The sequence below is a fragment of the Dermacentor albipictus genome, chromosome 1 (assembly GCF_038994185.2).
Source record: "Dermacentor albipictus isolate Rhodes 1998 colony chromosome 1, USDA_Dalb.pri_finalv2, whole genome shotgun sequence".
Classification (NCBI taxonomy): Eukaryota; Metazoa; Arthropoda; class Arachnida; order Ixodida; family Ixodidae; genus Dermacentor; species Dermacentor albipictus.
In genome coordinates, this window is record NC_091821.1 from 179,651,883 (window position 1) to 179,679,269 (window position 27,387).

The window sequence follows — 27,387 nt, forward strand, 5'->3', positions numbered from 1 at the left end:
GTCTGTTACGTCTCAACACAGTCAAGGGAATTAATTAGACGTTTACCATGAGGGAACACCCCCCCCCCCCCCCCACTTCAATGCCCATCCAGAAGTCAATGCAGCATTGATTGACACCGACAGTCGACAGATCAACAAAGCACCCCTCTAACTGGACCTGACAACCTGAACTAATTGATGAATAGCGCCAATTTTGAACGCGCTATCGTGGGAACGGCTTAGACCTCACATTCCCAGGTTGCTAAATATACGGGGGTGAAGGTGCAACATCGGAGGCAGAGTTCGGCGGAGCGGTGCGATATCATGGTCGGGATTCCCTACTCTAGTCACATAGGGAAGACAACGGCATTAAAAGCTGAGACCTTTGGTGTAGTGAAGTGGGGCTGACATGTCCTGATGTGAACTAAGATGTTTTAATATGTTCCTGCATGGAGCGGGCTTCCGTATCTGGAGCCAGTGTAAATAGTGTAAAATAAACCCTTTTTCCTTCATTTGTAACTACGGGACATATTCGTCGATAAACACCGCTTCGAGCTGCAACCATCTATCTTGCTACGGTGCGAAGCAAAACAAAGACACGAAGACATTCGTTTTGAAGGTTTTATTATTTCTCTAAACCTTAATTCATCTGTTGAAGCAACAATGTCTGGTTCATGTGCAGTGCCACTCCACAGTATTGCATAGAGTTCTTTGTTCCGTCTTCCGCTCCTCATGGAAGTTGAATGCGGCAGCCTGTCTTGATCGAGTTGAAATGTAATGTTCACTTTGCACTTTCACATGGGCACACTGGTGTTGCTGGTTGCATGCAGCTAAATAAGTTGCCTTGAATAAGGCGCAAGAATATCGTTAAGTGTACATGCCGCAGATAGATTTGCCGGCTTATGATCATGAGACGGGCTTTCGGGCCGCCCTTACCACTTCCCATCTCTGTAGAGGGCTTTCCCAAGATTTTTTTTTCATTTTTTTGCCCACATGATGAATAGCTAGTGTCTGAAAGCTGCTTGACGTTCACGAGAGCAGACGAAACCGGGCAAGCGTTACTCGAAATAATTGCTGTTGCTTTGAATAATTTTCAGTCACGTGCCACCGTGAGTAAAGTCGCAGCACGGCTCACTATGTAGGTGTGCTTGCGCAATTTCCGTCGACTCTCCTAACTGGAGTGCGGCACCCGCGAGGAGAAGGGCACAGGGCATTTGGTTTGAGATTTCAGCTCTTTTCACAGTATGCAGTCGTGTAATACTTCACAAGCATGATCGTTAGCATGCATTGTATGCACTACACTTGTCAGTTCCAAATGGCGAGACATGGTGAGGGGCCCCTTAAATCTGCCCAGACTTCACTAGAGCTTAGACTTTACAAGAGCTTTGTTGGCATGACATTTTCATTGTGCTTCATGGCACTACAAGTTGGTGATCCTCCTCAATGCAAGTTTCAACAGTGTGACTGTATGACCAGTCAAGTGCCATGTACCACTGCCATGTCACATCATGCAGTTACCTAAGAGTATGATTTCTTTTAGGAAACTCCTATTTTCCGTTCATTGTCATAACTGCAACAGCATGCCTGCAATTTAAGCCATCAGTTTTTGCCTGTAAGCTTTGATGGCACACTGCATTCATATAATTCTGACATCACCATTTCACCACACATGAAAAGCTGCCACTTGAAAGCAGTGAGAGAGGCTAGCAGACAGTGCTTAATTATGTGAACAGCAGCCCTGGTGCGCTGGAAAAAGAAAGGAAACAAGCCTCTGCAAAGCAAATCTTTATTGAATTGGGTTAGGCCCCACAGTATACAAACTATAAAAAAGTCCAGAAAATAAGTGTGCCAAAGGCACACAGTTTCTAAATTCTTTTGCTTCATTTTTTTCCCTCTCTCTCTCTCCCCACGCTGTTACCATGGTCATAAAAACACAGGTTCAGCAGTGTGTCATTCATATATACAGATTAAAAAGACGAAGGGATGTTTCAATGATATGAAGAAAACAACAGAGCTGGTCAAGAATGGCAGGACGGGATACAGAGATGTGTTCGAGAAGATTTTTGATTTCTGATACGCACTCCTCATTTACATGCACTTGTGCACAGAAGGAAGAATGGGGGAATAAGCTGCATAGTGCACCACAACCACACACAAAGATTTGCAAACTTGGCAAAAAAGAAGAGGCAGATGAAGGACAGAGGATATGCAAAAAGGTGCCTCATCAAAATGAAATGCACTGTCTGTACGCATCGTTCCAGGGCACCCTGAAAGTGCACACAAAAATATATTGGAAATGCTCCATTTTGAATGCAGCAATTTTCAAAATCTTTTCTTTTTATCGGATATACTGCGCCAAGCAAAACTCGGCAACTGCACCTGTAAAATGTCCCAAAGAAGACAAGGTTACATTGGGTACAAAAGTGCATAGCTAAATAGGAATTCATTGGCATCTAAAAATATTTAGTGCACCAGCACAAAGGCCATCGCATTACTCCTATTAGGACCTTGATGAAACCGTGCTCCCGTATCAAGATCTGCTTTCTACACATGCACAATATGCAAACTTGCACATGTCCAATGAAGTTCTGAGGGAGAGGGGGGGAGAGAATAACTGTGTAGCCAGTAATGGGCATTGTTGAAATACTGCTGCCATAGTAGAAAGTTAGAAAAAATGGTGCGACTTTCTGCATATCCTCATTAGAGCATATCAATGCCAGTGCATTTTTCTTGCATTATTCAAACAGCTTACACTTTACACTTCAAAAGTGTCAGCACATGTGCTTCTTATGCAAAGAAGGTGACAATAATAAGAGTTATTAAAAAAAGTAACAGCCACTGAGATTCACAGTTCCAAGTGACAACAATGGGATTGTGTTCGTTTCTTTCTAGATGCACACTGGGCCAGAAAAAGACTCTGCACAAATTTAACATCAGACATATAGAGAGGCAATAAGTTAGAAAAGTAAACAGCCAGCAATTACACCCCATTGAACAAAGAAATAATATAACCTAAGGGCATATCACAATAAATGGGTCAACCGCGCACTTCATTAAACATCTTCGGAATGAACACGCAGCACTTACATAGATAAAAAAACAATGAAAAAGACTGGGGAGGGAGAGGAATAATAACACATACGTGGCACCACGTTTCACACGATTCCCTAGCACCGTACTGTAGCATGTCACTGTGGCATCTGCTCGAATATGAATGTGATGGCTGCTCAATCTAATAAATGTTTGTGTTCAGCCAGTGCCTTATAGCCAATGCCTTTACATAAAATCCAATAACATTTGTTATCATGAAAGCAAAGGCTCACTGACATTGAAGGCAGCAGCTCTACTTATTAAAAAGAAATCTAAACAAACAAAAAATCAACAAAAACAATTTTAGCAAAAGATGCCTAAAAACAAAAGAATAATTGGTTCTTCAGACCAATTCACAATTTGCATTCCCTGCATCACAGTAACAAGTCTCTTTGCAAATCAGGGCTTTTAAGACTATATATGATGCACCCTTGAAAGGCTTAGAAGCAGTAAGAGCAATAAAAGATATTCAGAAAAAGCAAAAATTCCACCGGGTCATTGCTATTTTGTCACTGGTCTCATTTCATGCACATTTAAAAAAAATATGTTGCACTTTCCTGTAGTTGTGTTCCACCTACCTATGCTCGATTGCAATGGGGCCAAACAAGTTTGGCTACCACAATTGTAATACTGTTACTTAGGCCAGTATGGTTTCTTCAAAGCTCCACATTGTGGCAAATAAGGCATTGTCTTGCACCTGCACCAAGCCTTCTCCAGTAACTTTGCACAGAGCCGAAAGTGAAACTGCAGAGCAGACATGGCTGCCTGTATTCTTATGCAAGACAAATTAGTAAACACGTTTAATAACACAGAACGCTCCTAATTCAATAAGAGCACGACCTCATGAGGCCTTCCAACGCTTTATCATAAGATTATGAAGTGTGTAGGATGTAGTAGCAAGCATTAATCACTACTACCACTATTACTAATAATAGTAATAGCAGAATGAATTATATAAGGTGTCTTTATAGGTGCCCAAAATATGTTTAATTAGAGCTGTTAGTGTAGTGACCTTATCATTTCAATGTCCAGATTTGTGTCCTGCCAGTAGAACCTCATTAATACGTACCTAGCAAGAATGTGGAACAACTACGCATTAAATCGTAGTATGCACTAAACAGCAAGTGTAAATTTGCGCCTCTTTACATGTGCTGCTGCCAACAAAGAAAGAAATGTGACAACAGTATATGTTGCCCAAAATACACACTATGAAGTTTCTATCTAGCCACCTTTTCTTTTTTTCCAAACTGGTGCAAAGGAATTCTGGCTATTTTGCACAATGGCATGGTAGAGGACATGCAATATGAAGTAGCACTGAAACTACAGTAGGAAGCAAAGAGGCAGAGTGGACGGTGTATCGGCTTGTTGAGCTTTCCCCAATGTATGCACGCACGTGTTTGTACAACATTCTATCCAGTGTGAACTGGTGCAGTTTCTTTGAAGCATGGTACCCAATGCCTAGTTGTGCCAATCATCCTGTGCAATTTGTGTGCAGTGCATTGCCTACAAAGTGCAAGCCATCCTGCCAGGAAGAGTGCTGCACGCATGTGTTTGCCAGAACACTGCAGCTGTGTTTCATGTGAGTATCTGTGCAGTGAACTGTCTTCTGGCCCGCATCATTCCTGGATCAGCACACAGTGCAAGAGTTTGGCATGTACTCTGTCATGCCAACAAGGCAGAGAACAGCAGTGCGTTTGTGTTATCATCTATTACAAGCATGCAGTACACTTCCAATGGCACTATACACTATGCCACATGCGCTGCCAAGCAGATAAGTGAAGATTTTTATCACGATAGATCATAAATGTGCACTCGTCTGTGGATATATTTTGGTGAGGCTGCCACCATGCCTCCGAGCATTTCCAATGCTTATCTGTATATGCATCACCTTGCTAAAGCCAGAACCATTGGAAGACTGGTCTCTGCACTTTTCAAAAAGGAGAAAAATACTGCGTGGCATAGCATGGCGTCAGCCACGTGAATCTAGGCAGTGAAATTAGCCTCTATGTGACAAAAAGTGATTGTAGGCATATGACAAGCTACTATGGATTAAGTGATCAGCCTACATGCTAGGCTCTATGGAGGAGAGTGGATCCAGAATTTGTTGCACATCTTAAGCATTAGTGTGTTTTAAGTGGGTATGTATTAATGAGGTTTTACTTAGATAAGAGGCAATTTGTACAGTTAAGCAGTTAAAAAGGAACACCACATTTCATTTTGCACAAAAGCAATAACAGCAACGTTACATCTTTTCTTTTTTGCAGTGTAACCTACCTTATCATGAGCACTTAATGTGTGTAGGACTGCTACTACGGCAGTCACCTCACGTCTCTGTGCAGAACTGTCAAGGCAAGGTGGCAAAGGTGCAACGCATAACTTCGTAAGCACCACACTTGACATTTGGTTGGCAGGTGCCGGTGAATCAAGGCCCCAGATAAGCAAACAGGTGCAAAATACTTAACTTTTAGTTGTCAGCTTGCAGTTAAACACATTCTGTTGTTTGTAACAAACACAATTTCTGCAAACTGCCTTAATAACACAAATTTACACCATGACTTCTATAAAAGCTGCGTCCTAAGAAACAGCAAAACACAGGAGACAGCTCAACCAATGGGCAGTATTGCTCCTGGCCGCTTTTTCTTCATTTTTAAGTCAATCCCACTTTAGGAAATACACACAGAACAGCTGAGAGACACTGTAAGAAAAATGTTTGATCAAGCTACTCCACAACCAAGGTCATCAAGGCAGTATAGTACCAGTGAGACTGACATGTAACACATATTTGCAATTGAAAAGATCACAAGCCGAGCTGCCCTTGTAGAAAACATGGTGATGGAAACACAAGATGACATTCAAGCAAACATGCACAAACAATAATTACACCCCAAGACGGCATTTAGTCTGGCAGCACATGAGGCAATCCACAGTCAGCAACTCACTCAAGAGGACTTCTTGGAAGCTATATCACCACTGGCACAGTTCACCGGTAAGGTTTTGTTTTAACAAAGCACTAAAGTACAAGCACACGCACAAAATAGTCTTCCTTGTAAACACGCAACATTTCAAATTACAAGAGTGACTGCACTGTAAGCTAAAGTCTGACAAATGTGACTCACAGCAGAATCATTTACAAAGTTTTGGCTGAGAGGCACTGTGAATAATGCATACTTTCCTTTTTTTTTTTTCACAGGTTAAATGTTGTGCCCTTCTCCCAAAGCACAGAAATAAAGGGGGTCACCACGTAAATATATCAATGCAGTGGCTGTGTTCCAACATTATTGGGAGTTCTACGTATGTCATTTGGCATAAGGCTAAAACCATATTTCCTGTGTAAAAGCTGCACAATTCCATTTTAAATGAAACTACACATAATGGGAATGTAAAAGTGGTAACACTCTTGCTCTAGAGGCACCAAAGGCAGAATAATGTATAAGGTCTTACTATGACTTCTCTATGCTCTGCATCATGATAGCTCAGCTCTTTTGTGGCCAGTGTGATTACACTACATTTGAACTATTACATGCATTTCTACAAATTCTGTTCAGTGTGTGCCTTTCTGGTATTCAAAGTTGCAAAAGCAATGTCTAAAATAATGTAAAAAGCTAAGATCAAATGGCAATGGTCTACACAGAGATGCTTCTTTGGAGAGCAACACTATGAGACTACACTCTAGAGAAGCACCTGCGCGAGAAACCACACCATGCATCATCAAGAATGCCTCACAACAGCCAAGAAGAAACAAGTTAAAGTGCCAAATTTTACTATTTAAAACCTGCACAAAATATTCTTGTTGAAGACAATCCTCGAATGATACTCTCTTCCTCAGCAGAAAATGGAGCGAGTGTCTGGAACTGCTGTAAATGTGCTGTTTTCTTTAGACTCGGCAAGAAAAAAGACAGAGGCACATTTTCTTTAAGCTACAAACACTCTGAACCCACATGGACAAGGACGTTGCTTGCGGCATCGAGAAGTATCATTAGAAATTGCAAAAGAACTGGTTCACAGTCACTTTGGTCCCTGACAACAACACAAGGACAGCACATTATGCAGTAATGAGTGTTTAGATGATTCCTGTGACGTGGGACCATAAGAAAGGAATAAGAAAACGGGAGTGAGAGACAATAGCTCTTAAAAACATGGATGATAGATGATGCCAGATAATGAAATTGTGTTTTAGTGTCTGCATAGATTGAGTGTTGTTCTCGAAAAGAAAAAAATTTACACTCCTCCTCACCTTTGCTGTACAGCTAAACACGAGGCTTAATAAAAATGCAGTCAAAACTAACATAAAAAAAGAACCTTTAAACACTAAGAGTCAAGTAGCAGCAGCACTTGACTAACTTCTGACTCCTCTCTACAGACATTTCTATGTACAATAAATACAGCAGGAGTTTTGGCTTGCGGCTGTGCGAGACCGCTTTTACAGGCACAGAGGACACTGAAGGAGCAAAGTTTCAGGCCAAAAGGGTTAGAAAATGTAGCACATACACGACCAATGGACACTGAGGCATAAACATGACAGAAAAGGCAGGAGTACTATTAAACAACAGACGCAGTTTTAAAGCGATGATGCAACTGGAAGTACGACAAGCTGGAAATCTTGCCCTAAAAGACTGTTCAAGCATGGGGAAAGTGGACGAAAGAGCTGACCGAAACAGCTGTGCCTAGAACTCCCACTTTCTGCTACCTTCAAATCATGGGTGTAAATTCACATAAAAGCCTCCTTGCTTCTTGTGCAATGCAAACAAGAAGGAAGGAAAGTGGTAAAAGAAATGAGTAAAGCAGCAGAAGCGAATCCTGCAGGTACATTTGAATTCAATTCAAATGTGCAGGAGCATTCTTTGCCTACTGCAAATATTGCTTAGCCAATGGGTCGTGTAAGCAATGCTCAAGCTCGTGCACATGCCTTCATACAAGAGTGGCAAGCCTCAATCATGGCAGCACGCAAAGTTCAGAACAGAGCAAGAACAGCCGTGAGCAATTATTGAAGAAATATCGACAAGAGAGGATAAGTTTTGTTGGAAATGAGTAATAATAGTGCAACCTTAAAAGACAAGCAGGGATATGAATGCAGGGTTTGTTTTGGCACAAGCTGATGATGTACGGCATCCTATACATGAGCATTTTCTATAACGAAAAAAAAAAAAAATGCAAGCATGTAGAGACACCCACAAGCAGAAGCTCTTGCATAAGTGCCTTTCTCACTTTTCTGTGCATACAATGCAACACTGTCTGAGTCGACTATTCTTTATATGGCAAGCAATGGCAAAGATATAAAAGCCTGGTTCACCATGCACTTTGCATTATGAGAACTAAATCAGTGAAGAAGCAACAATGCTGCAGCACTATTTTGACAGTGGCAAAAGACAGCCCATTCAAAAAGAATTCGATATAACTTAATAAAATTGTAAGCAGAAATAAAACATATAAAAACTTTCTTTTGCTGAGTGCCAGTAAACTAGAGTTATACTAGGATATGTCAAAAAGGGTTCAGCTATTTCCAATGAGATGTGCACTCCCAAGGATTAAAGCAAAGGAGAAGAAGAAGTACCATGAATGTATATATAGTAGTTCTTTTCCTACCATATGAAAAAATCAATGCACTAAGTATACGCCTCTGTAAGAATAGAATCCATTCAACCTAATGTACTACTGTACTACTAATGTACCATGCACAAGGAGAGGTCCCAGTGTAAAACTGAGCTATTGGTGGTTTGCCTTGCATATACATATTTAATCTATCTTTATAAGACAATATGGCCAGCACTTGTTCAAGCCTGCTCAAAATGCAAATCTGTTGTATTAACACAGCCAGTTAACTAGGAAATGCTAGAGAACCTTCCAGCAAACTGGGACCTTAAAATCAAATGACAATGGGGAATGATGTCCTCATCCTCTTGATTTTGAATAACTAAAAAAGAATATCTGTATGAGTGTTAAAGTGATCCTGAGAAAACAACAACTGTTGCATTACAACGATCAAAGAATCGACGCTGCCTCTCACTGGCACAATCTATTTGCTTTAAAAAGGAAGGAAGGAAAGCTGCCATTGCCATTCAGCGGTAATCTGGGACACTGCATTAAAGTAAACAAGGCACAACAACACAATTTGTAAATAGAAGCGAGTCCACTGTGGCCACCGGGTACACACTTTTGAAATTTAGCTCGACTTCAAATGATAAAAGCCAAGATCTATCGATTGTGAGCCAACGCGCGAGATAAATGGATGCTCTTTTTAACTAAAAAATAAAAAAAATAAAAAGGTGCAACAGCCTGCTGAAAAAGTAATTAAGTAAGAACAAGCTAAGAAAAAAAAAAATATATATATATATGTGGGCTCTCTAGTATAGTAATGTTGCAACGTGTAGTAGTTTTTGCCTAGAATCTCTTCCTTTTGAAGTGACAGAGAATAAGCAAAAACGGAACGGTGATGACAGGACGAATGGGAGAACTGATGATTAAACCAAGTGGATAAGCCTTCACAGAGGAAGATTAAAAACACCTCGCTTCCCAAGGCTTCATTTGCAGCTAATGGCTAGCAAAGAAGGGCACAGCAGTGGGGGAAGACTAGGAAAGACGACCAGCACAAAGAATAGCAGGACAGCGTCAGAGAAAACAAGCAAGAAATAGTAAAATGCAGCAAGGCGGGGACACGGCACACCACTTTCGCAGCAGTACAATCAAATGATGAAAGAAATCTAGAAGGCAGATATCACCTCACCTGCCATGGAAATGTCCTATATTCGCGGAAGAAGAGCACAACACATCACATGGGGGGAGTAAAAAACACCGTCCGCCTGTCCCATGCTCTAACTTTCCTTGGTCTCTGCACATCCACCAAAGGGCACTATGTACAGGTGCACAAAGAAGAGCACCCAGTGGGCTGTGGCACTCAGTGGTCACCCCGCAAGAGTTCAAAGAGAAGGTTGAAGCTAGGGGCCTGCGGGTCAGCCATAGGTGCAGACGAAGATGACGCACCCCCAGAAGAGGCAATGCGCCGCGATGCTGCCAGAGACTCTTTGCTCACCTGGCAGGCACGCTCGAGCTCGGGCACACAGAGTAGCAGCTCACCAAATTTGGATGGCTGTGATGGGTAGTGAGATATGGTGTACGCCTGCAGGGCCTCCAGCACTTGTTTCTTGCAAGCGCGAACTTTTTCGGGCTCTTTCAAGCCACTGGCATCTGCAAGGATACAATCACTGCTACAGCAGGCAACCATTCAAAGCCAAGGTTTACAGGCAAAAAGACTTTCAATAGGTTGTGGCTTAAAATTTGTCTTTTTTTTTTCTTGCTTTATTACTTGGCTTTCAATTCTGTAATCATGGTACGAGGCTTCGATTTCTCAAGCGTGCAATAAATCATTAATCACATCACCTTTTAGTACAACCAGTTCAAAACGTGCACTAAATGCAGTGATACTTGGGGCTTGAAGCAGGCCTCCTAATTGAAAGAAATTGGTGGTGGGGTCACTGGTATCACAAACTACTGACATGTGTATGTCTGTCTGGTACAGTGGTTGCAAGCTACACCACAACCATGGCACATGGCATGAATAGTTGGGTGCTGCGAGCCCAGCCTTTGGCCATTGTTTCCTTCTTTAAGGATTCCTTTGAATTTAACAGGGGACAAAAAAAAAAAATCCAACCAAGAAGCAATCTTATTTATGCACTGATACTGCATGCACATCAGCGAATTTTTGCATGTAGTGTACTTTACCATGCCGCTATACTATATGGTGAGAGCTGTGCTTTGAACTCTGAGGTACTCCAGCTCCTTCGAGTTCCTCAGTGGTAGCGCGCAAGTCATTGGAACCATATTTTCTTTGTGCAGTTAGTTTTCTCAGCCAGCTCTTTTGGCTTCTCTGCCAGCTGCCGGGAGTCTACAATGAAGAGGAAGAGTTCACCGGTGTGCAACACTGGCGTCTTCATGGCACGCAATATGACTTAATCCACGAATGTGCTGGCGAACCGAGCATAAGCAGCAGTGGCAGCGATAGCGAAGTTGAGTAGCCAAGTGCGTGCCATGCATGCATGAATAAATAAATTCATTATCAAAAGAACAGGGTTCGCATTTGTGGTAGTGGAAGATCAAAGAGGATTTAAAGCAGATCTCATACTCGATTTCAAATTAGACCATATGGCTCGGTCCCATGTAAAAGCCACACCTCCTCAAGGTTTAAAAAGTGTGGCCCTTATATGGCGTTATAAGGTACTTGCATCATCTTTTATCACATACACAGTAAATCTGTTATTAGAAAATGACAGTACTTCCCACCTCTTGTGCTTTGTATGCCCCGCCCCCCTTCCACCCCTCCCTTACAGCGAGAGCTGCTTCAGCACATTATCTTAAAGTGGGGATGAAAACCCCAGATTACCCTCCAGATTACCAAAAACCTGTGCAAGTGGAGCATGTGTTATGGGTCCTTCACTGGAAATTAAAGCAAGCATCCCAATCTGTTGAGCTAGTCATGTACTTAACCTGTATTAGATCAGCATGCTAATAGGAGCTGTTTCAAACTAGATTAATCGACCAAAATAAGAAAGTGCAAGAAAAGCCTTAATAAGGTACAATGTAATCTCGTACTCCAGAATGGATTGTATTAGCAAAATATTTTGCCTACTTAAAGGTCCTGCACTGACCCAATGCTCAAAACAAGGGAGACTACTCCTTTCCTTGCTGTTGAAAAGCTGGTTGAATGTCTAAAGTCTAGTACATATTGTTCAGAGAGGAAGTGCATTTATATGTGCTTTCTTCATGAACAACAATGAAATAAAACAGTGGACCTTTGCAAGTTTCAGCATCCAAGCATAGTGAAATTTTGGGGAGACCATATTATTGTCTCCCCAATTTTGTAGAGACAATAAAAGTGTGCGTAAAATACAAGTACAGGCTAAACACACTTGTCTAGAGGGTTTGAGTGGCTGGCTGATGTCTGTGCCAGCATTCGTAGCTGCTACCTCACGTTAACCGCTAGGTTCCGTGCATGTTTCTTCAATAGCCCATGGACCCGGCAAGCGGCATGACCATCTGTGGTTTCATTGCAGTGTAGGCGTGTGCTTTCTTTTGTAAAAGATGGCAACCAACTCGGCCTAAGTTCGATTCCATCTGTACATGTACCGTATTTATTCGCATAATAATCGCACTTGCATAATGATCGCACCCCTGAATTTTGTCGTCAAAATTCAATTTTTTAAAATTTCCCGTCTAATGATCGTGCCCCGAACTTGCCGCAGTAATATGTCGTGTGCCAAGTCTAGCTAAAATTGATCGCGCTTACCATCTGCCGAATGCTACGCGAACGACTCTTCAAGACAAACCAAGCGGTCTGCAAGCATCAAACATTCTTAAAAAGATGCCTCATTTCATCACTTTCCGCACTTCCACGACTAAAAAAAAGCTGCAGCCAAACTTGCCTTTATAACTTGTAGGCTTTATAATGGCTGTGGTCAACAACAACAAAAAAGGCGCCTTTCGATTCTTCTCATCTGCACTCGTGATCACGCAATAAATTGCGAGCGGCAACGATAGTAGCCATGTTTACACTGATACGTTAAAAGTGTACCCTATTCATATGCAGACGCTTGTAACACAGCTAAGATATTCACCCACCCTTAGCGGAAATGTGCCGTATTAGGATAGTAGTGAAGACAGATGCCGCAGTTTCCGCAGCATGCCGGCCATGTGTTTCTATGTCACTGGCAGCTAAGTGCGCCCATCTGTTTCTGTACCCTCAAGTGGACATGGCTACGTTATTGCCGCAAATTTGCCGATATTAACGATATTATTCATTACTCATACGGAAGAAACTGTTTCAATGCACATAATGTACTCACGAGAAGAAAAAGAAATCGCATTCGGCTTGCTCTGCCGGCCGCCTTTTTTGTTTTGTTGTCCCGCAGCAAAAGTGGGACGAAAAATTTTTTTTTCTTTTCGCGGGAAACTTAACTCGCGTAATGATCGCACTCCTAATTTTGTGTCAATTTTTTCGGACAAAAAAGTGCGATCATTATGCGAGTAAATACGGTATTTAGCAATTGTGTGCACCTTATTATGTGCATGAGTTTGACGTAATAGTTATGCAGAAACCTGCAAGGTGGAGAGTAGTAAATTATTAAGGGAAGATCACACATCCACCTGTTCATAGCAATTGCTAAAAAGGAAACCCGTACGGGTTCCTTGTAAGAAAAGCCTCACAGTTCAATAAAAAATTCGTCCTGGTCCGGGACTCATATCCGGGACCACCGCCTTTACGGGGCAGCCTTTGTAGCAATTGCTATGAAGAGATGGATGTCTGCTTTTCCCTCAATAATTTACTACTCTCCCCCTTGCGGGTTTCTGCATACCTATTACGTCAAACTCTTGCCTTTGCTTCGAGTTGTTGACAAATTCGACTTGGCCCTGCTATCTGCTAGCTGCCTGATTAGCTCTGATGGTAGAGCAGCTGCCCCGGAAATGCAGTGCTCCCGGGTTCGAGTCCCGGACTAGGATGAATTTTTCTTCAACAGCGAGGCTTTTCTTTCAAGGAACCCGTATGGGTTTCCTTTGTAGCAATTGCTATGAACGGGTGGATGTCTGATTTTCCCTTAATAATATATTAAGTGCATGTGTTCGTATCACAATCTGATTGTGTACACTTGCAGTGATGTAAGCATATTTTGATATATTGCACCACAGTCATTTATTCAACTCTGTGTTGAAATGTACAAAATGTGGCCGCCCAGTAATGGCCAAGATAGCCAGCAGTATCGGCAAAACATATGATGCAGATCCAACGCACTTGTTTGAATCGACAGGAGGCAAAGCTTTCATGCAATGGTCAATTAACTTCCAATTGTCCCTATTATGATCTGATACAACGTGGACTGCTATGCAATGTTTGCTTATGCACTGCACAGTTTGCAACCTTAATGTCATGTAATGTATACGTAGCAAATCAGTTCTGCGTAAGGAAGCCCGCAAGGTGGAGAAACGTACATGAAAGGGAGAAATTGGCGTTCACCCAAATTGCAGCACGAAGCAACAAAAAAACCCATACGGGTTTCTAAGAAAGACAGCCTCACAGTTGAAGAAAAATCCCGGACCAGGACAAATTTTTCTTCAACTGCGAGGCTTTCTTTCCGAGAAACCCATACGAGTTTCTTTTGTAGCTTCGTGGAGCAATTTCTACCTTTTAATGTATACATACACTGTAAAGATGGGAAAATCAGTCAGTTTACTGGAGAAAACTGGAAAGCAACACTTTCTCAGCAAGAGAAGATCGCCATGATATCCAGTATGGTCAACTACCAAACTAAAAATCTGACTTGTTTTCAGGACGACATAACTGGACCATTTCTTCAGTTTCAAAGGAAAAAGAAGCACTCGATTCTATTCAACAGACATTCCACAGGTAAAAAAAAAAGGGAAACAAAACCCAGACCATCATATATTAGCTGAGCTGTAACCATTGCTGGCATATAATTTAGTGGTCCCTTTAATATGAGTAGACCAGGCTGTACATCTCGATTCCTAGGTACCTAGGCTACTGATAGCTTGCAAAATTCTTATGTGAGTCGACTTACACGAGTGCTGCATATGCAGTAGTGTGTTTTCTTACGCAAAATTTGAAAGCCATCAACTTTCTGTTGAATTTTCGTATATTTGATATTCAACTTTTTTTTTTCTTGATTGGATATTTGATTCGAAACATACTATTCAATATTTGCACAGCTCTAGTTGTAGCATACATTAAAATTTCATACTTTCTTTCAGTGTGTGTCCAGCATTACATTCACACACCAGTTACACTGTAATCAAGCTCTATCATACCTTCATTCACCAGTCAGTTTCATTTTGACAAGTGCAAAAAGTGAGACAAGTCACCTGAGGTTAGCAGGATGATGACCTTGAGGCAGACAAACTCGCGCTGGTCAACCTGGAGGCGCCGCAGGAGGTCCGTGAGGCCCAGCATTCGCTCGATGACAGGACCCATGCCTAGGTGCCGCGCCTGGCCTAGGGTCACCGACTTGCCCATGGACACTCTGATCTCATTAGGTGTGCCAGTTGACCGGTAGCAGCAACTCAGCAGAAGCAGCTCACACCAGGAGTTGATCAGCAAAGCTATTTGGTCATCCACCTGCCACAAGAAGAAAGTTGCCCATGCTTTCATCCACAAATGGCTTTCAACCCTGCCTTTCAGCAACCACAGATGCAAGTTGTCACATAGACCTGTATACTGCACCAATGATAATGGCAACATAAAGAAATACCCAGTTTTTTACATCAAAGCCATGAATAGACTGCTGCCATATACCACCATATATTTCTATGATGACTGTCACAGATTATTGGATATAGTGGATTAAAGACAAAATGACATAAATGCAAAGATAATTTGTTCCCTTTTAAGTGCACAAACACCTCATCAAACTCAGTTCAGCGGATGCTGGGGTAAGAAAACGTTTTTCTGTTCCTGAGAATTCAGATAGGAGCTCCCAAGGTAATGATTATGAACCCTTTCAATCTCACTGAGGTGCCGGTGTGTTTCAGTATTTCTGTCCCATCATGTCACTGACGTACTCGTATATTCACTCTCTCCACTCAGGTGTGCACAGTAAATGAAGTTGGCAAGCTCCTAGACACTTCCACCATCTGTTGTATATAGCATATTTTCTCATCTCTCTTGGTTCACACATTCTGTGGTTTTGACAGTGCATTGCAGAAGGTACCCCATTGTTCGCGTGGTTTCACCGCACAGCACGTGCTCAGCAGTTGGGAGGGGTAGCACCTGGACTTTGTGCACCGCTACTGCAGCAATTCTCTGTTAAAATATTTAAGCCACAGGGCGAGGCCACCACTCTTGCATGTTTCTGCCATCTGTTGCATGTTTATAGTTTCTTCCTTTTTTTTTAAACCCTGACATGGCAGCACTATTGCGAAAGTGTGCATGTCAGAAGAAAACTAGTTAGGAGATATAAAACAAAGATATGAATGTGAGCACCATACTAAGAGTGCCCACTTGCAATTATCCGCATCATTTTTTGCCCTTCTGCATATTTTGTGTTCATTTTATAATACCCGGGAAAGGGGGGAGGGAGAATAAAGAAAGACACTGGGGCACATCACCTCCGAAAAAACACGACATTGAAAGGATGAAAGGGGCCCAGCAACACGTTTTTCAGGCCACCATATTTTCTCTAGATCTATTCGCAGCATCTCAAAGAACAAAGAGCGAAGGGAAGTATGATAATCAACAAACGCAAACCCAATGATCAGTCAGAGAAATTTCAAAACGAAAGCAGAGTTAGCGTTACCCTCAACTAGAATTTTCGTGGCTCCAGCTGCCACGTTTCACTCTCCCATGACATTATAGGGTGCTGCCAATAGCACCAAGGCATTAGTGGAAGTCGACAAGCCATGGCTGCCAAGCCGGCTCAACTTGTTGATGGCCTTCCATGCCCTCTGCAATTGAGTGGCATGCGGTCAAATATTGAAGACCACGTCGTCACTGCTAAACAGTCAAACCTCGATATATCGAACATGGATATACCAAATTATTGCGCACATCGAACACTTTCTATATCACCTGCAAAATCACATGCATTTTTTATTCTTTTATTCCAAACAAGGTTGGATGGATATATCGAGCTCTGCCACCTTAAACCACGTGCGCCCTGTTGACAGGTGGTGAGCTTTCCCGCAACACCCTCAAAGATAGCGATGGCGCGACGGGCATTCCCGACTGCTTGATCGCGCCGAGGGTGCCATTTAAATGAAGCGGCGTACACACAAGGCGGCTTGGCTAGTTCGACATTAACGACGCATTGCATTTGCACACTGACTACTCCTCAGTGCCGCGCTCTGCACCTGCCGCGCCTCGTGAGAACTGGCGGTTTGCATCCACAAAGACATGTGACAATGCGCGCTCACTAGGCTCACTCATAAATGCCTTGGCAGGCGCCCCTTAATACTTCGTTACTGTGTTTCAAAATGCTTCGACTGACTGACGTGGAGATCGCAGCAGTAGCAGCTAAATGAAGACGCTGCCGAGGTTGATCCCACAAGCGCTGATGTTGCCCTGCTCCTGACTTAACTGAGGCTGTAGCTGCTTTGGCCCTTCTACACCACCAGCCTATCGCTTGTGGATCTTTTAGACTATGTTGAGGACTCCCGTGTTTAAACATGCAGCTGCCAATAAGAAGCAGGCTACACTGCTGCAGTACTTTCAGCCAAATAAATAAATACTTTGTGTGAAGCTTCAAGCGAGTATTTACTGTGTCACGATTGGGGTGCGATCGGGGATCGTTGTTCGGAGCACGCATTGAGTTGTGCTGCATGCCATTTGCCTAGACCGCACCGACTTCGTGCGGCTGACGAAACAGGCGCAGCCTACGTTAGTTGCGTGCAGGGAAATTGACTGCGCGCTCCGAACAATTATTTCTGATCGCACCCTTGGTTCATTGATTGATTTGCAGACATATTTTACGAGATTTTATATATTGAATTCTGGCTATATAGAACTATTTCGCGATCACTGCGCTTTTCACTGCGCTTTTATATCGAGGTTAGACTGTATATAGAACAGCTTCCGCGAGGCGGCTGTTGGTGTGCCATGGGCTCGGCATGTTGATGCGTCATTCCCATGGTTGCAATACCTTGCTTGTAGCTGTGTAATATTCCGCCCTTTTCATTTTCCTATGCTGCCCTCTGCCGCACACCACTGGAAACGTTTTAGAAGGGTGCTGGGCCTTTCGCCGGTTGATTTGTGAACCTGCGCCCATGTTGAGTGCGTGTCAGTTGTGCGTTTCCTGGATCGCGAATCGTTATTAATGGCTTCTCCAGGGCAGAATGTCATTCCTGGAAGCCATGAAGCATTCAGTGACTACCGGATAAGCAGGCCTGAGTGTGCTGTTGTGTAAACAGTGTGGCCGATAAAGGCACGCCGAGCTCCCTTTGCCGACACGGCTGCCTTGGAGTTTGTTGTCGCTGATTTCTGCACTTGGAGCTCGTGTTTTGTATTCTTTTTAAACATTATTTTGACATTATTATTACTTACAGCACACACTAAAAACACTGATGGAGAAGCGAGACGAAACATGAGCACTGTAAGTAATAATAATGTAGAAGTACCGACTCGCCCAGGTAGCTACTGTACGACAGTTCATTATTATTTTGACATTTTGCATATTTGAGACGTCTTCGAGTGCAGCCTTCCATGCTGGATTTATCAAAGCGGCGCACTTGTTTACATTGACATCTACAGACGCAGATCATTGTTAGTGTCAAATATTGCGGAAAAGGTGCATCGCTGATATGAAATAATGTCAAAACGTAGCAAAACATACATATCTGTGCATATGTGTCGTGTTGTTCCACCACGAGACGAATAAATATGAGCGGCCGAACCACTTAATTAAACAATGGCAACTGTGATCCAGATAACATATTACAGGCTGTCAATTTATTTCAGATTCTTGCTTTTCTTTAACTCCATCATACTTACAGTTTGTGCATGCTATAAAACATTATTAGACAAAACTGTTCTTGCATAAATTAAGTGCTCATTTATAGGCTATGTTGTTCTTTAGCGAAAATGCGGAAAGTTGCTGTCAGAACATTGGAGTAAGGAAGCGCGGTAGCAGCAGCGAGCGAATTGATCTTAGTGCTGTCTTTCTTCAATGAGAACTAAATGTTGAAAGCAGAGCGCATACGAAGCTACCGGCACTAGGCGCACTTTGTCCATATCACAGATTGCCTTATAGATATGGCTTCTGCGCAGGTGTGCACTATGTCCACATTGCAGATCGCTTTCAAGATATGGCGCCCACGCGGCCGTGCCGTAAGCAGCAGTCACTGGAGTAGAACCGCCCGCTCTCCCTCGCCTCCCCTCCTCCCTGTGCCTCACGCAGGAAAGAAGTTGGCGTGCTGCCACCCTGCCTTTCTCCCTCGCACGCGCAATATTGAGCCGCAATTGTGGGCCGACCCTCGCAAGTCAGTTGTCAGCCCATGTAGACACAACAAAAATCTGTTTTATATGGCCAATTTTGACAAAAATTGCTGCTAATTTCGTCCGCTGTAGCCGATAGCCCGTTGTAGCATGTACCGTAAAAGCGAACTTCATTACATTAATAAGATAGGTAGAGGAAACTAAGGTTGAAATATGGTCCGTTATATCCGAAAGTCTGTTGTACGTGGGTCGGTTGTAACAAGCGTAGACTATATACAAGCAAAGGCGCTGTTTGGAGGCCAATCGCGCAGGGTTCGGTTGAACAGTGGTCGGCGCACTTATTTTGTTGGTGCCGTTTACAAGAAAGCCCGTCGCAGTGCGACAACTCACGCTCATCGGTTGTGTTATTGTCAGCCTGGTATGATAAAATGCTTTTAGTGAAGCATTGTACTGAATACTCAGTCAATCATCGATGTGAGTGTCTTGTCGGTCTTGTATCGACCCAGTGTTACCACGCCTTAAACGAGTATGTGAAGTCAGGCACGAGGCGCCACCACCAGCAAGTGAGGACCGAAGGTGCAACAAGACTTCATCAGCAACGTGATGTTTTTAAGTGTTGCCCAAGTGTAACGTACGGGTTTCCCGTTAAATTTTGCTAGCCACCAATGAAAAGTGGCAACTACCTGGCTCACGGTGCAGTCCGAACCACTCAGACGAAGCCCTGGCCTCTTTCTGTTTTAGAGTTGCAGTCTTACGCTATGCATGTTTTCGGCACTGCTGTAACGTCAAGCTTCCAGTGGAGTGCGTCTGAGCGCTTATATATTTTTTTTCAGGGGACCTACCGGCGCGCGGTGACCCTTCCAAAACGTTTTGCAACTAATGCACTAAGGTAGGCCGCATGTGCCTTTGTGCCATGAAAAAGGCGGATTAGACAATACTTGAAATGACCTTAAAATGTAATGTCATTACTTTTTGTGCAGTACTCGCAATGTTGCGTGAACCTAAATCACACATCACATTTTTAACTGATTATCATAGCGCAACTCTTCAATGTTACATCTGCTGCATAAAGTGCATGAAACCGCCGCATCATGATGCTGCTATTGGTGTAAATTTGTATAGCTAGTTCATGCTGTTTGTACCCTTTGCAGTGCATACATGCTGCTATTGGTGTAAATTTGTACAGCTAGTTCATGCTATTTGTACCCTTTGCAGTGCATACAATTTGGGTGTATAACGCAGTATTACCTAATACTCAGTGTGCATGATCACTCATATGGAGAGCACAGAATAATATCACAGGAACACTGATGCTAGTACTGCCACTGCTAATAGCTAAGCAAGGCATTTATTTCATGGCTATATCGATGGGGCTACCACATTTAGCACACTTGGTAGAGGATGCCAACAGTGCATCCCAGAAACTCAATTATGTATCAACATACCTTATGTTCTCATGTAAGGGCAACACTTTCTTTTTAATAAATTTAGTCCTGAATTTAATGGATGCAGCACACAAGCAAAAACGTAGATAAATTTGTTTTTCTTTTGAGAAACCGACATGCTTGCTGCCTTGCATGATGACTTTAGGATGTCCCTTTTTTACTTTTGTTTGCTGTGTCATTCATCGTTGCTGGCACAAAACAGAGTGTTTACCAAATTTACATTTTAAATGTCCCCGATATTGTCAGGTTCTCCCCGACAATTGTGACCGTAATTCCTTGAAAAATTTCAAAGAGTCTAAGTGACGAGGAACTATGGTATACAGCTAAAATGCAAGCACAATGCAATGCCATTTAATGTTTGCTAAATTTCACTAACTGTTTTTCAGTCTATAAAAGCTTCAGCTCATGGATGAGAGAAAGGCAATGTTCACCTTGGGTATGAACACCATTCTTCTGCAAGGATAGACGGAACCTGCTATAGCACTAATGCACTGTAATAGTACTGCGCTGTGTCAAAGGCGTATATGAATATGAATGGGCCGGCAGTGCATGCGCAACTGATGCCTTGCATGAGTTAATCAAGGTGTTGGATTACAACTAGAGGTGAGCCATCATGGCTCTCACATACCATGTGTTCCATCTGTTGCACTTGCGTTCAGTAAAATAAAATGCTTACCACCGTTCAAATAAAGTGTGCTGTAGCACAGTGCAATCTCTGATGCCTCTAGCAGTGCATGCCAAAATGCTCTGCTACAATGGCTTCATCCTGCTACAATGGCTTCAATGCATATCAACCAACTCGCCCAAGAATTTTTATTGCTCTCATAAAGCTGCCCTAACAATGCAAGGCTATGCTCGTGTACTACCATGTTACAGACTGCACTCCTGTACCAAGAGTTGGATGAATACTGCACAAGACAGAGGTGTGGGATAAGCACGGGTGTGCTTGTCTACATTACTCAAGTGAATGACTCAAGGAAATTGGTTCCTGTATTGCGGCCCTTTCCACTGGAAAAACAAGGAAGACTTCTGGTGGGGCAGGTGCATGATACGAGGCGACAAAGATGGGCAGGTGTCCAGAGATACGTTTGTTATCCTATTAAGGAAACTATATTTAGCTTTACCTACTGACATCTTAAAAATAAAATCATATCAAATTTTATTGAGGATCACATTGAGGTCATATCATTATTCTTATCTAAATATGTAAATACTATTATGCAACTGTAAGATGCAAGTTGCAAGTGCATATTTTTGAGCTAGGGATTTATGCACTGTACAGAAATAGCAACAATAAAAATCACAATCCACAAACATTAAAATACACTCGCATGCAGTAACTAATTGGCTTTCTCCCTTCCTCACACTGCTCCTCAGGGTCTCTATTTCACTTGGGCAAAAGAGGCCTCTAAGTATGCGTCTGTAAAAACTTTTCTCTTCTTGGCTTCCGATTCCTTAACAAGCGCAGTGGCCTGCTTTCTTTCACATTCTTTTTTCTTTGATCTTTTCCCTTTCTGTCCTAGTTCTTTTGAGTTCCTCCTTCCATCTAGCACAGAAAGCAATGCACACAGCTTATTGCGCTATTAGTGACTGCTCCTTTGGGTTTTCTGTGAGGATTCCTGGTTAATCGAGAACCCATGCTCCACAGATGCGTTGACGTGCAAGGCAAAGTACGAACCTCACAAATGCAAACAGTTTGTTGTGGGCATGGCAAATGTTGGATCAACGAGCGTAGAGTCACTGTGAACTTTTTTGGAAGTTTTTCAAAAGCTCTTGTGTCTAGCTCAGCGAACAAATTAGTTTGTAGGACCACAAGGCAAGTTTGGTGCTTGTGCTGCTCATCCACGTCTCTGTTAGCGCCTCTAGTGCACAAGTCGAGTATTTTTCACTGGCATCAGGCTTCAGTGTACAGTCGTCATCAATACGAGAAGGAACAGGTAAATGCTTTTCAAATGCCCGTAGGGGCTAAACACATGCCCTCTATAAAATTCTTCAGTGATACTAAAAGTTCTAGAGGAAAACTTATTGTTACGTATGAACTTCCAAGTATCATGAGCTATCATCAGTTAAAAAAAAAATTTGCTGTTCCCTTTCATGTTGAAGATGACTGTACATGTGGGTGCCAATGAAGAATTGTTAGCTTAAGCTTCCGAGGTGTTCCTTCCACTATTTCCTTCGCAAAGTTCTTTGCATAGGCAAGGAAAGTCTTTTTAAATTTCGAATAACCAAATCCGACTGTTGGGCCACTTTACAAAGAACACTTATCGAAGCAAAACCAATGTCAAAAAGAGAGACAGGAAGCGTATTCTCTGGTAGATAGATGTCTACTTTCATCAACTTGAAAGGACTTTCTGCTGCTTTCATCAAGTTAATTTTAATGAACCGTGTTATCAGTAAGCGAAGGAGGTTTTCCAGTGCTGCTGCTACAAACGGGAGCATTGCGGAGTCAGTTTGGAACTTCGCTAGGACTGGCAGAAATTCCTCTGCAATCATAAACGCCAGCTTAACTGGGACAAGAGGATCATCATGGATGGCGCTTTCAGCAACGCCATATCTTGTGCAGCTAGGCTTCTTTTTCATTTTCACACAAGGCTCCATGAAGAATTTTAGAAGCGGCAGAGTTTCAATTGCTCTGGAAATAATGGCGACATTCTTTAGACACTTCACCGAGCAGAACTTCGAAAGAAAAGTAATGCTACCCGTGACACGGATGTACTCTGCCCTAAAAAATTCTACAATTTGCCATCTTGTAACTGCATGGCTGGTCTTAATCTTAAATGCACCGCCGCTTAAAACATGAAGTCTGCAACTACCCACGCCCAGCAAATCATGGCCATCTTTGTGCACCCGCAGCTGCTCCTTCACTTCACGGAGAAACTTGGAGTTGACACTTGATCTATGTGAATTACTTTTACAGATGCCATGCTGGTTGTAATGTGCTGAAAAGCTCCACCTAGGTCCACTGCTGGTGCATGCCCAAAATAGCATGAGGTTAGATAAGGCATTTTTACTGTGCTTTCGGTGGCAGACAAGAACCAAACACAAACATTCGGATATCTGCTTCTTCTGCGAAACTTTGTACATTGAATGCAATCATGACATGCGACTCTTGCCCCACCTCCAAAAGCAAACAGTCTTGAAAATAAAGAACAAGGCCGTTTACAATTAAGTAACCGATTTTGTCCTTACAAGCTGAATAATGCCCAAGCTCTTGAAGTGCGATAACGTCACGACCATGCCCCATATGCTGCAGGTGCGAGGGAAAGCTTGTGAGGGTGAGCTGAGAAGGATGGTGGCTTGATGCAGCAACGTCTTCTTGCACGTGCAAGGGGGATGGGGGAAAGGGTGTGTGCAATCATTTCACGGACGCAGGGGGGGGGGAGGGGAAGCGGGGAGATGTGTGTGCGCTATGAGAGAAAGAGGGACAGGCTAGTGCGCATCTCTTCTACTCCAGGTGCGGCAGCACTGTGGCTGTGTGTGCCCTATCTTGGAGGTAATCTGCAGTGGGTTCAAAGGCTAGGCGGGACGAGATAGATGATGGCTTCGCATGCGCTATGTTTTCGCGCCTAGTTTGCATTGAAGCGAGAGGCAGCTCGAACGAAACACTCGCCACTGCTGCCGCTCTTTATCATGCCAGCGTTCTGACAGCGAATGTCAGCGGTCATTGAGCAAGATATGTTGGTGTTTTCCTGTGCATGCATGACAATGTGCTATTAAGGGAAGATGCGGGTCGAAAAATGGCGATTTTCATTTAAAAAGTCAGTTTTATGTTTTCAACTGTTTCAGCAAGATTGATCCCTCCTCTTTCACATATAAAGAAATCAGAGCCGTAAATGATCGGGAAATTATAAATGAACTCGGTGAAAACACTCAAGGTGGCAAGAAAAGGTGCAAATCTGGCCTATTTTCCAGCGCGTGATGCGTCAAATTGCGGCGTCACAGACCATTGGGCTTGTGCAAGGCAGTGCAAGGCAGTGTGCAAGGCAGTGCAAGTGTGTCGCAAGGCAGTGCAAGTGTGTCGCAAGGCAGTTCAAGTGTGTCGCAAGGCAGTGCAAGGCAGTGTGCAAAGCGTAGGCAGTGGGCCTACGCTTTTTCTCTCCGAGGTCGGCTTTGCTGTGCCACAATCTCCCCGGGAAGTGATAATAAAAATAACATTTCTCCGCCAAAACCAAGCGCTTTCGCTGGATTTCTGAATCACGTGGTGCGATTCTGGCCACGCCACTGGCTGCTAGCGCGTGGCACGGCCACAACTTGTCTGCTCTTCCTGCGACGCGCAGCTCTCTCGGCGTGTTCCCAGGCTTTCACGCATTGTTCTGCTTCTTGTTTCGATGGATCCCGTGAAGAAACACAATGTTCAATCTCGAAAGTATCGGTCGAAGCACAAGTTCAAGGGAACTCGCCGCAAAGTAGAGATGGGCAAAACGGCTCACTTCGGTGAGCGGCTCAGAAACGCTCCGCTCACTGAAATGAGCCAGCTCATTTGAACGGCTCACTGGCTCACTTAAATCTGTAACGGTGATTGGGTCGCTCAGGAGCGAGCCGAATCTTTTGAGCCACTCCTTTAAAGGAACGAGTGAGCCGTGGTTCTTTCCTTTCCACTACGGCCGCCCTGACTTCTTTGCTTGAAAAACTTACAAGAACACAAGCAAATGCATTAGAAGTCCCAAGTCAGTATTGTCTAGTTTAGCTAGAGGCTCCGTGCAGTGGCTTGTGATGCTGCAAGTACCTACCGTAAAAACCGGACTATAGGTCGGACCGGAATATAGGTCGATCCCCCAACTAACGAATTCAAAAAATGAAAAAAATCTTTTTCAGTGGCAAAAGTGCCGAAAGAGATGACACCCTTACCTATAAACAAATGCGACTCAGCGGGTTGCACAATGGTGACAGTATTTATTTAAATGCTGCTCGCATGTGCACCTGGCCAAGTTTTTAGCAGTATCGCGCGACCATTGACCCGCGTGCTTGTCAACACCGTATTAACGGCGCTGAGCAGCGAAACAAACGAGATACGCGCATTCGCTATTTCGCCGCTCCGTGCCGTGATAAGGTGCTGACAAACACGCGGGTTGACGGACGCGCGATACTGTCAAAAATTCGTCGGGTGTACAGTACACAGAAGGGCACGAAGTCCGCAAGCGCTACTCCGAATCAGAACAACACCTTTGATCAGAGTCGGATGACGAGTGCTTCTCGCTGCCCAGTCCATAGGCGCGTGCGATCTCTACCGCTTTTAAACGAATGCATTCCACAACAGGCAGCGATCTTACACGCAGCTCTCGAACGGACTCCGCAACCTTGCCTTACAGTTCTGCAGTCCGCTGCGATCCGGCCACGAAATGACGTTTTCTTTTGGTTGCTGCAAGTTGTAATACATTGCTTTTGCCTCCGTCACTACCGAATGCTCTTTTCGGATACTCCAAGTTCGCGCTGTGCCGCCAGGTTGCCGTGGGCTTCCGCGTACTCAATCGCTTTTTTCTTGAAGGCGACAGTGAATTGACGTCGGCTTCCGCTCATTTTGAAACAAAATGAAAATGCAGCGTTTAATTAATATAACTTTGCGACAGTGGAAACGCAAAGTACCGGTGCCACAATGTTGCCACGCCGCGCTGCTGCTGATGGCGGCTGTTTACTTCATCTGCCCATTGTTTCAAGACTTCCGTAGTTTTCCGCCAATGTCCGGTATATAAGTCGAGGGTCGACTTTTCGCGATGGTTTTTTGAAAAAAAGTTCGACCTATATTCCGGTTTTTACAGTAGGCTTTAACGCGTGGGTTCATAAGTAAGGTTTTTGTAACAGTTAGTTCGGCCGTTTGTGTGACTCTGCTTCTGTAACTCAGTTGGTCTTTGTACATTTATGCAAATATATTTCCTCTCTTCATCATCTGCATTCGTCAATCGTCCCCATCTTCAAACACTGCCTGGAGAGGCTCTGTTTCCCTCTTAAGGAAAGGAAAAGACAATGCCTAAATTTACTACACAGCTATTTTACTAATGCATATATCGTTTTTTTTTTTCACGAAAGCCAAATAACTAGACTTCATAATACAGGTTACACTGTAACCTCTGCTATAGAGTCTAGTTATTTGGCTTTAAAAAAAAAACTGATATGTTCATTAGTAGAATAACCGTGTTATAGGTATTTTTACTAATACCTTCGAAATGTTGCATTACCTCACAATGCACGATCGGTGGGAGTCGCGAGACATCGCTCGAACAACAGCTGTCAGTGAGCGGCGCGATCCTTTGCCAGTGATTTGCCAGAAGACACGTTCTGAGCGAAACAGCGCTCGCAGACAACAAGGAAGACACAACACCGCAGGACAACACAAAGCGAGGACAACACATACAGCGCTCTGTGAGCGTTCTTTTGCTCGGAATGTATCTCAACCAACTCGCCCAGCAATGTGCACTTTGCCAGACGACCCGGCTCTGACTGAACGGGTCGGCACGGCTCACTAAACAAGAGAGAACCGGCTCTCCAAAAGAACCGACTCTTAACCAACTCGCCCAGAAATATGCACTTTGCCAGAAGACCCGGCTCTGAGTGAACGGGTCGGAACGGCTCACTGAACGAGAGAGAAGCCGCTCTCCAAAGGAGCCAGCTCTTCAAACGGCTCACTGAACAAGAGAGAGGCAGCTCTCCAAAAGAGCCGGACGGTTCACTGAATGAGAGAGAAGCGGCTCTCCAAAAGAGCCGGACGGCTTACTGAACGAGAGAGAAGCGGCTCTCCAAAAGAGCCGGCTCACTGAACCGGCTCAGAGCCGGTTCAGTGAGATAGAACTACAGTAAAACCTCGTTAAACCGTACCCGCTTAAACAGTAGTTTCGGTTTAAAAGTAGTAAAGTCAATTCCCCGACTCAGCGGCCATTGAACATAATGTATTTTGTATCCGCATTAACCGTACCAGCTTATTGCGTACGCATCGGTTAAAATGTAGCGTTTCCA

The 27,387-nt window shown here is 43.5% G+C and overlaps 1 protein-coding gene across 1 annotated transcript in view; it reads right to left on the reverse strand.

Annotated features, from left to right (window-relative positions):
- Positions 1–1,751: 1,751 nt before the first annotated feature.
- The window catches only part of Hr39 (Nuclear hormone receptor FTZ-F1 beta), a 135,722-nt gene continuing 110,086 nt past the window's right edge, over positions 1,752–27,387 (reverse strand). Inside the window, exons 11-12 of the mRNA XM_070530115.1 lie at positions 14,932–15,184; positions 1,752–10,251 (exon numbers count right to left, since the gene is read on the reverse strand). Of these exons, the coding sequence (XP_070386216.1) occupies positions 9,962–10,251; positions 14,932–15,184 (543 nt within the window). The 3' untranslated portion in view covers positions 1,752–9,961. The remainder of the gene's footprint in view (positions 10,252–14,931; positions 15,185–27,387) is intronic.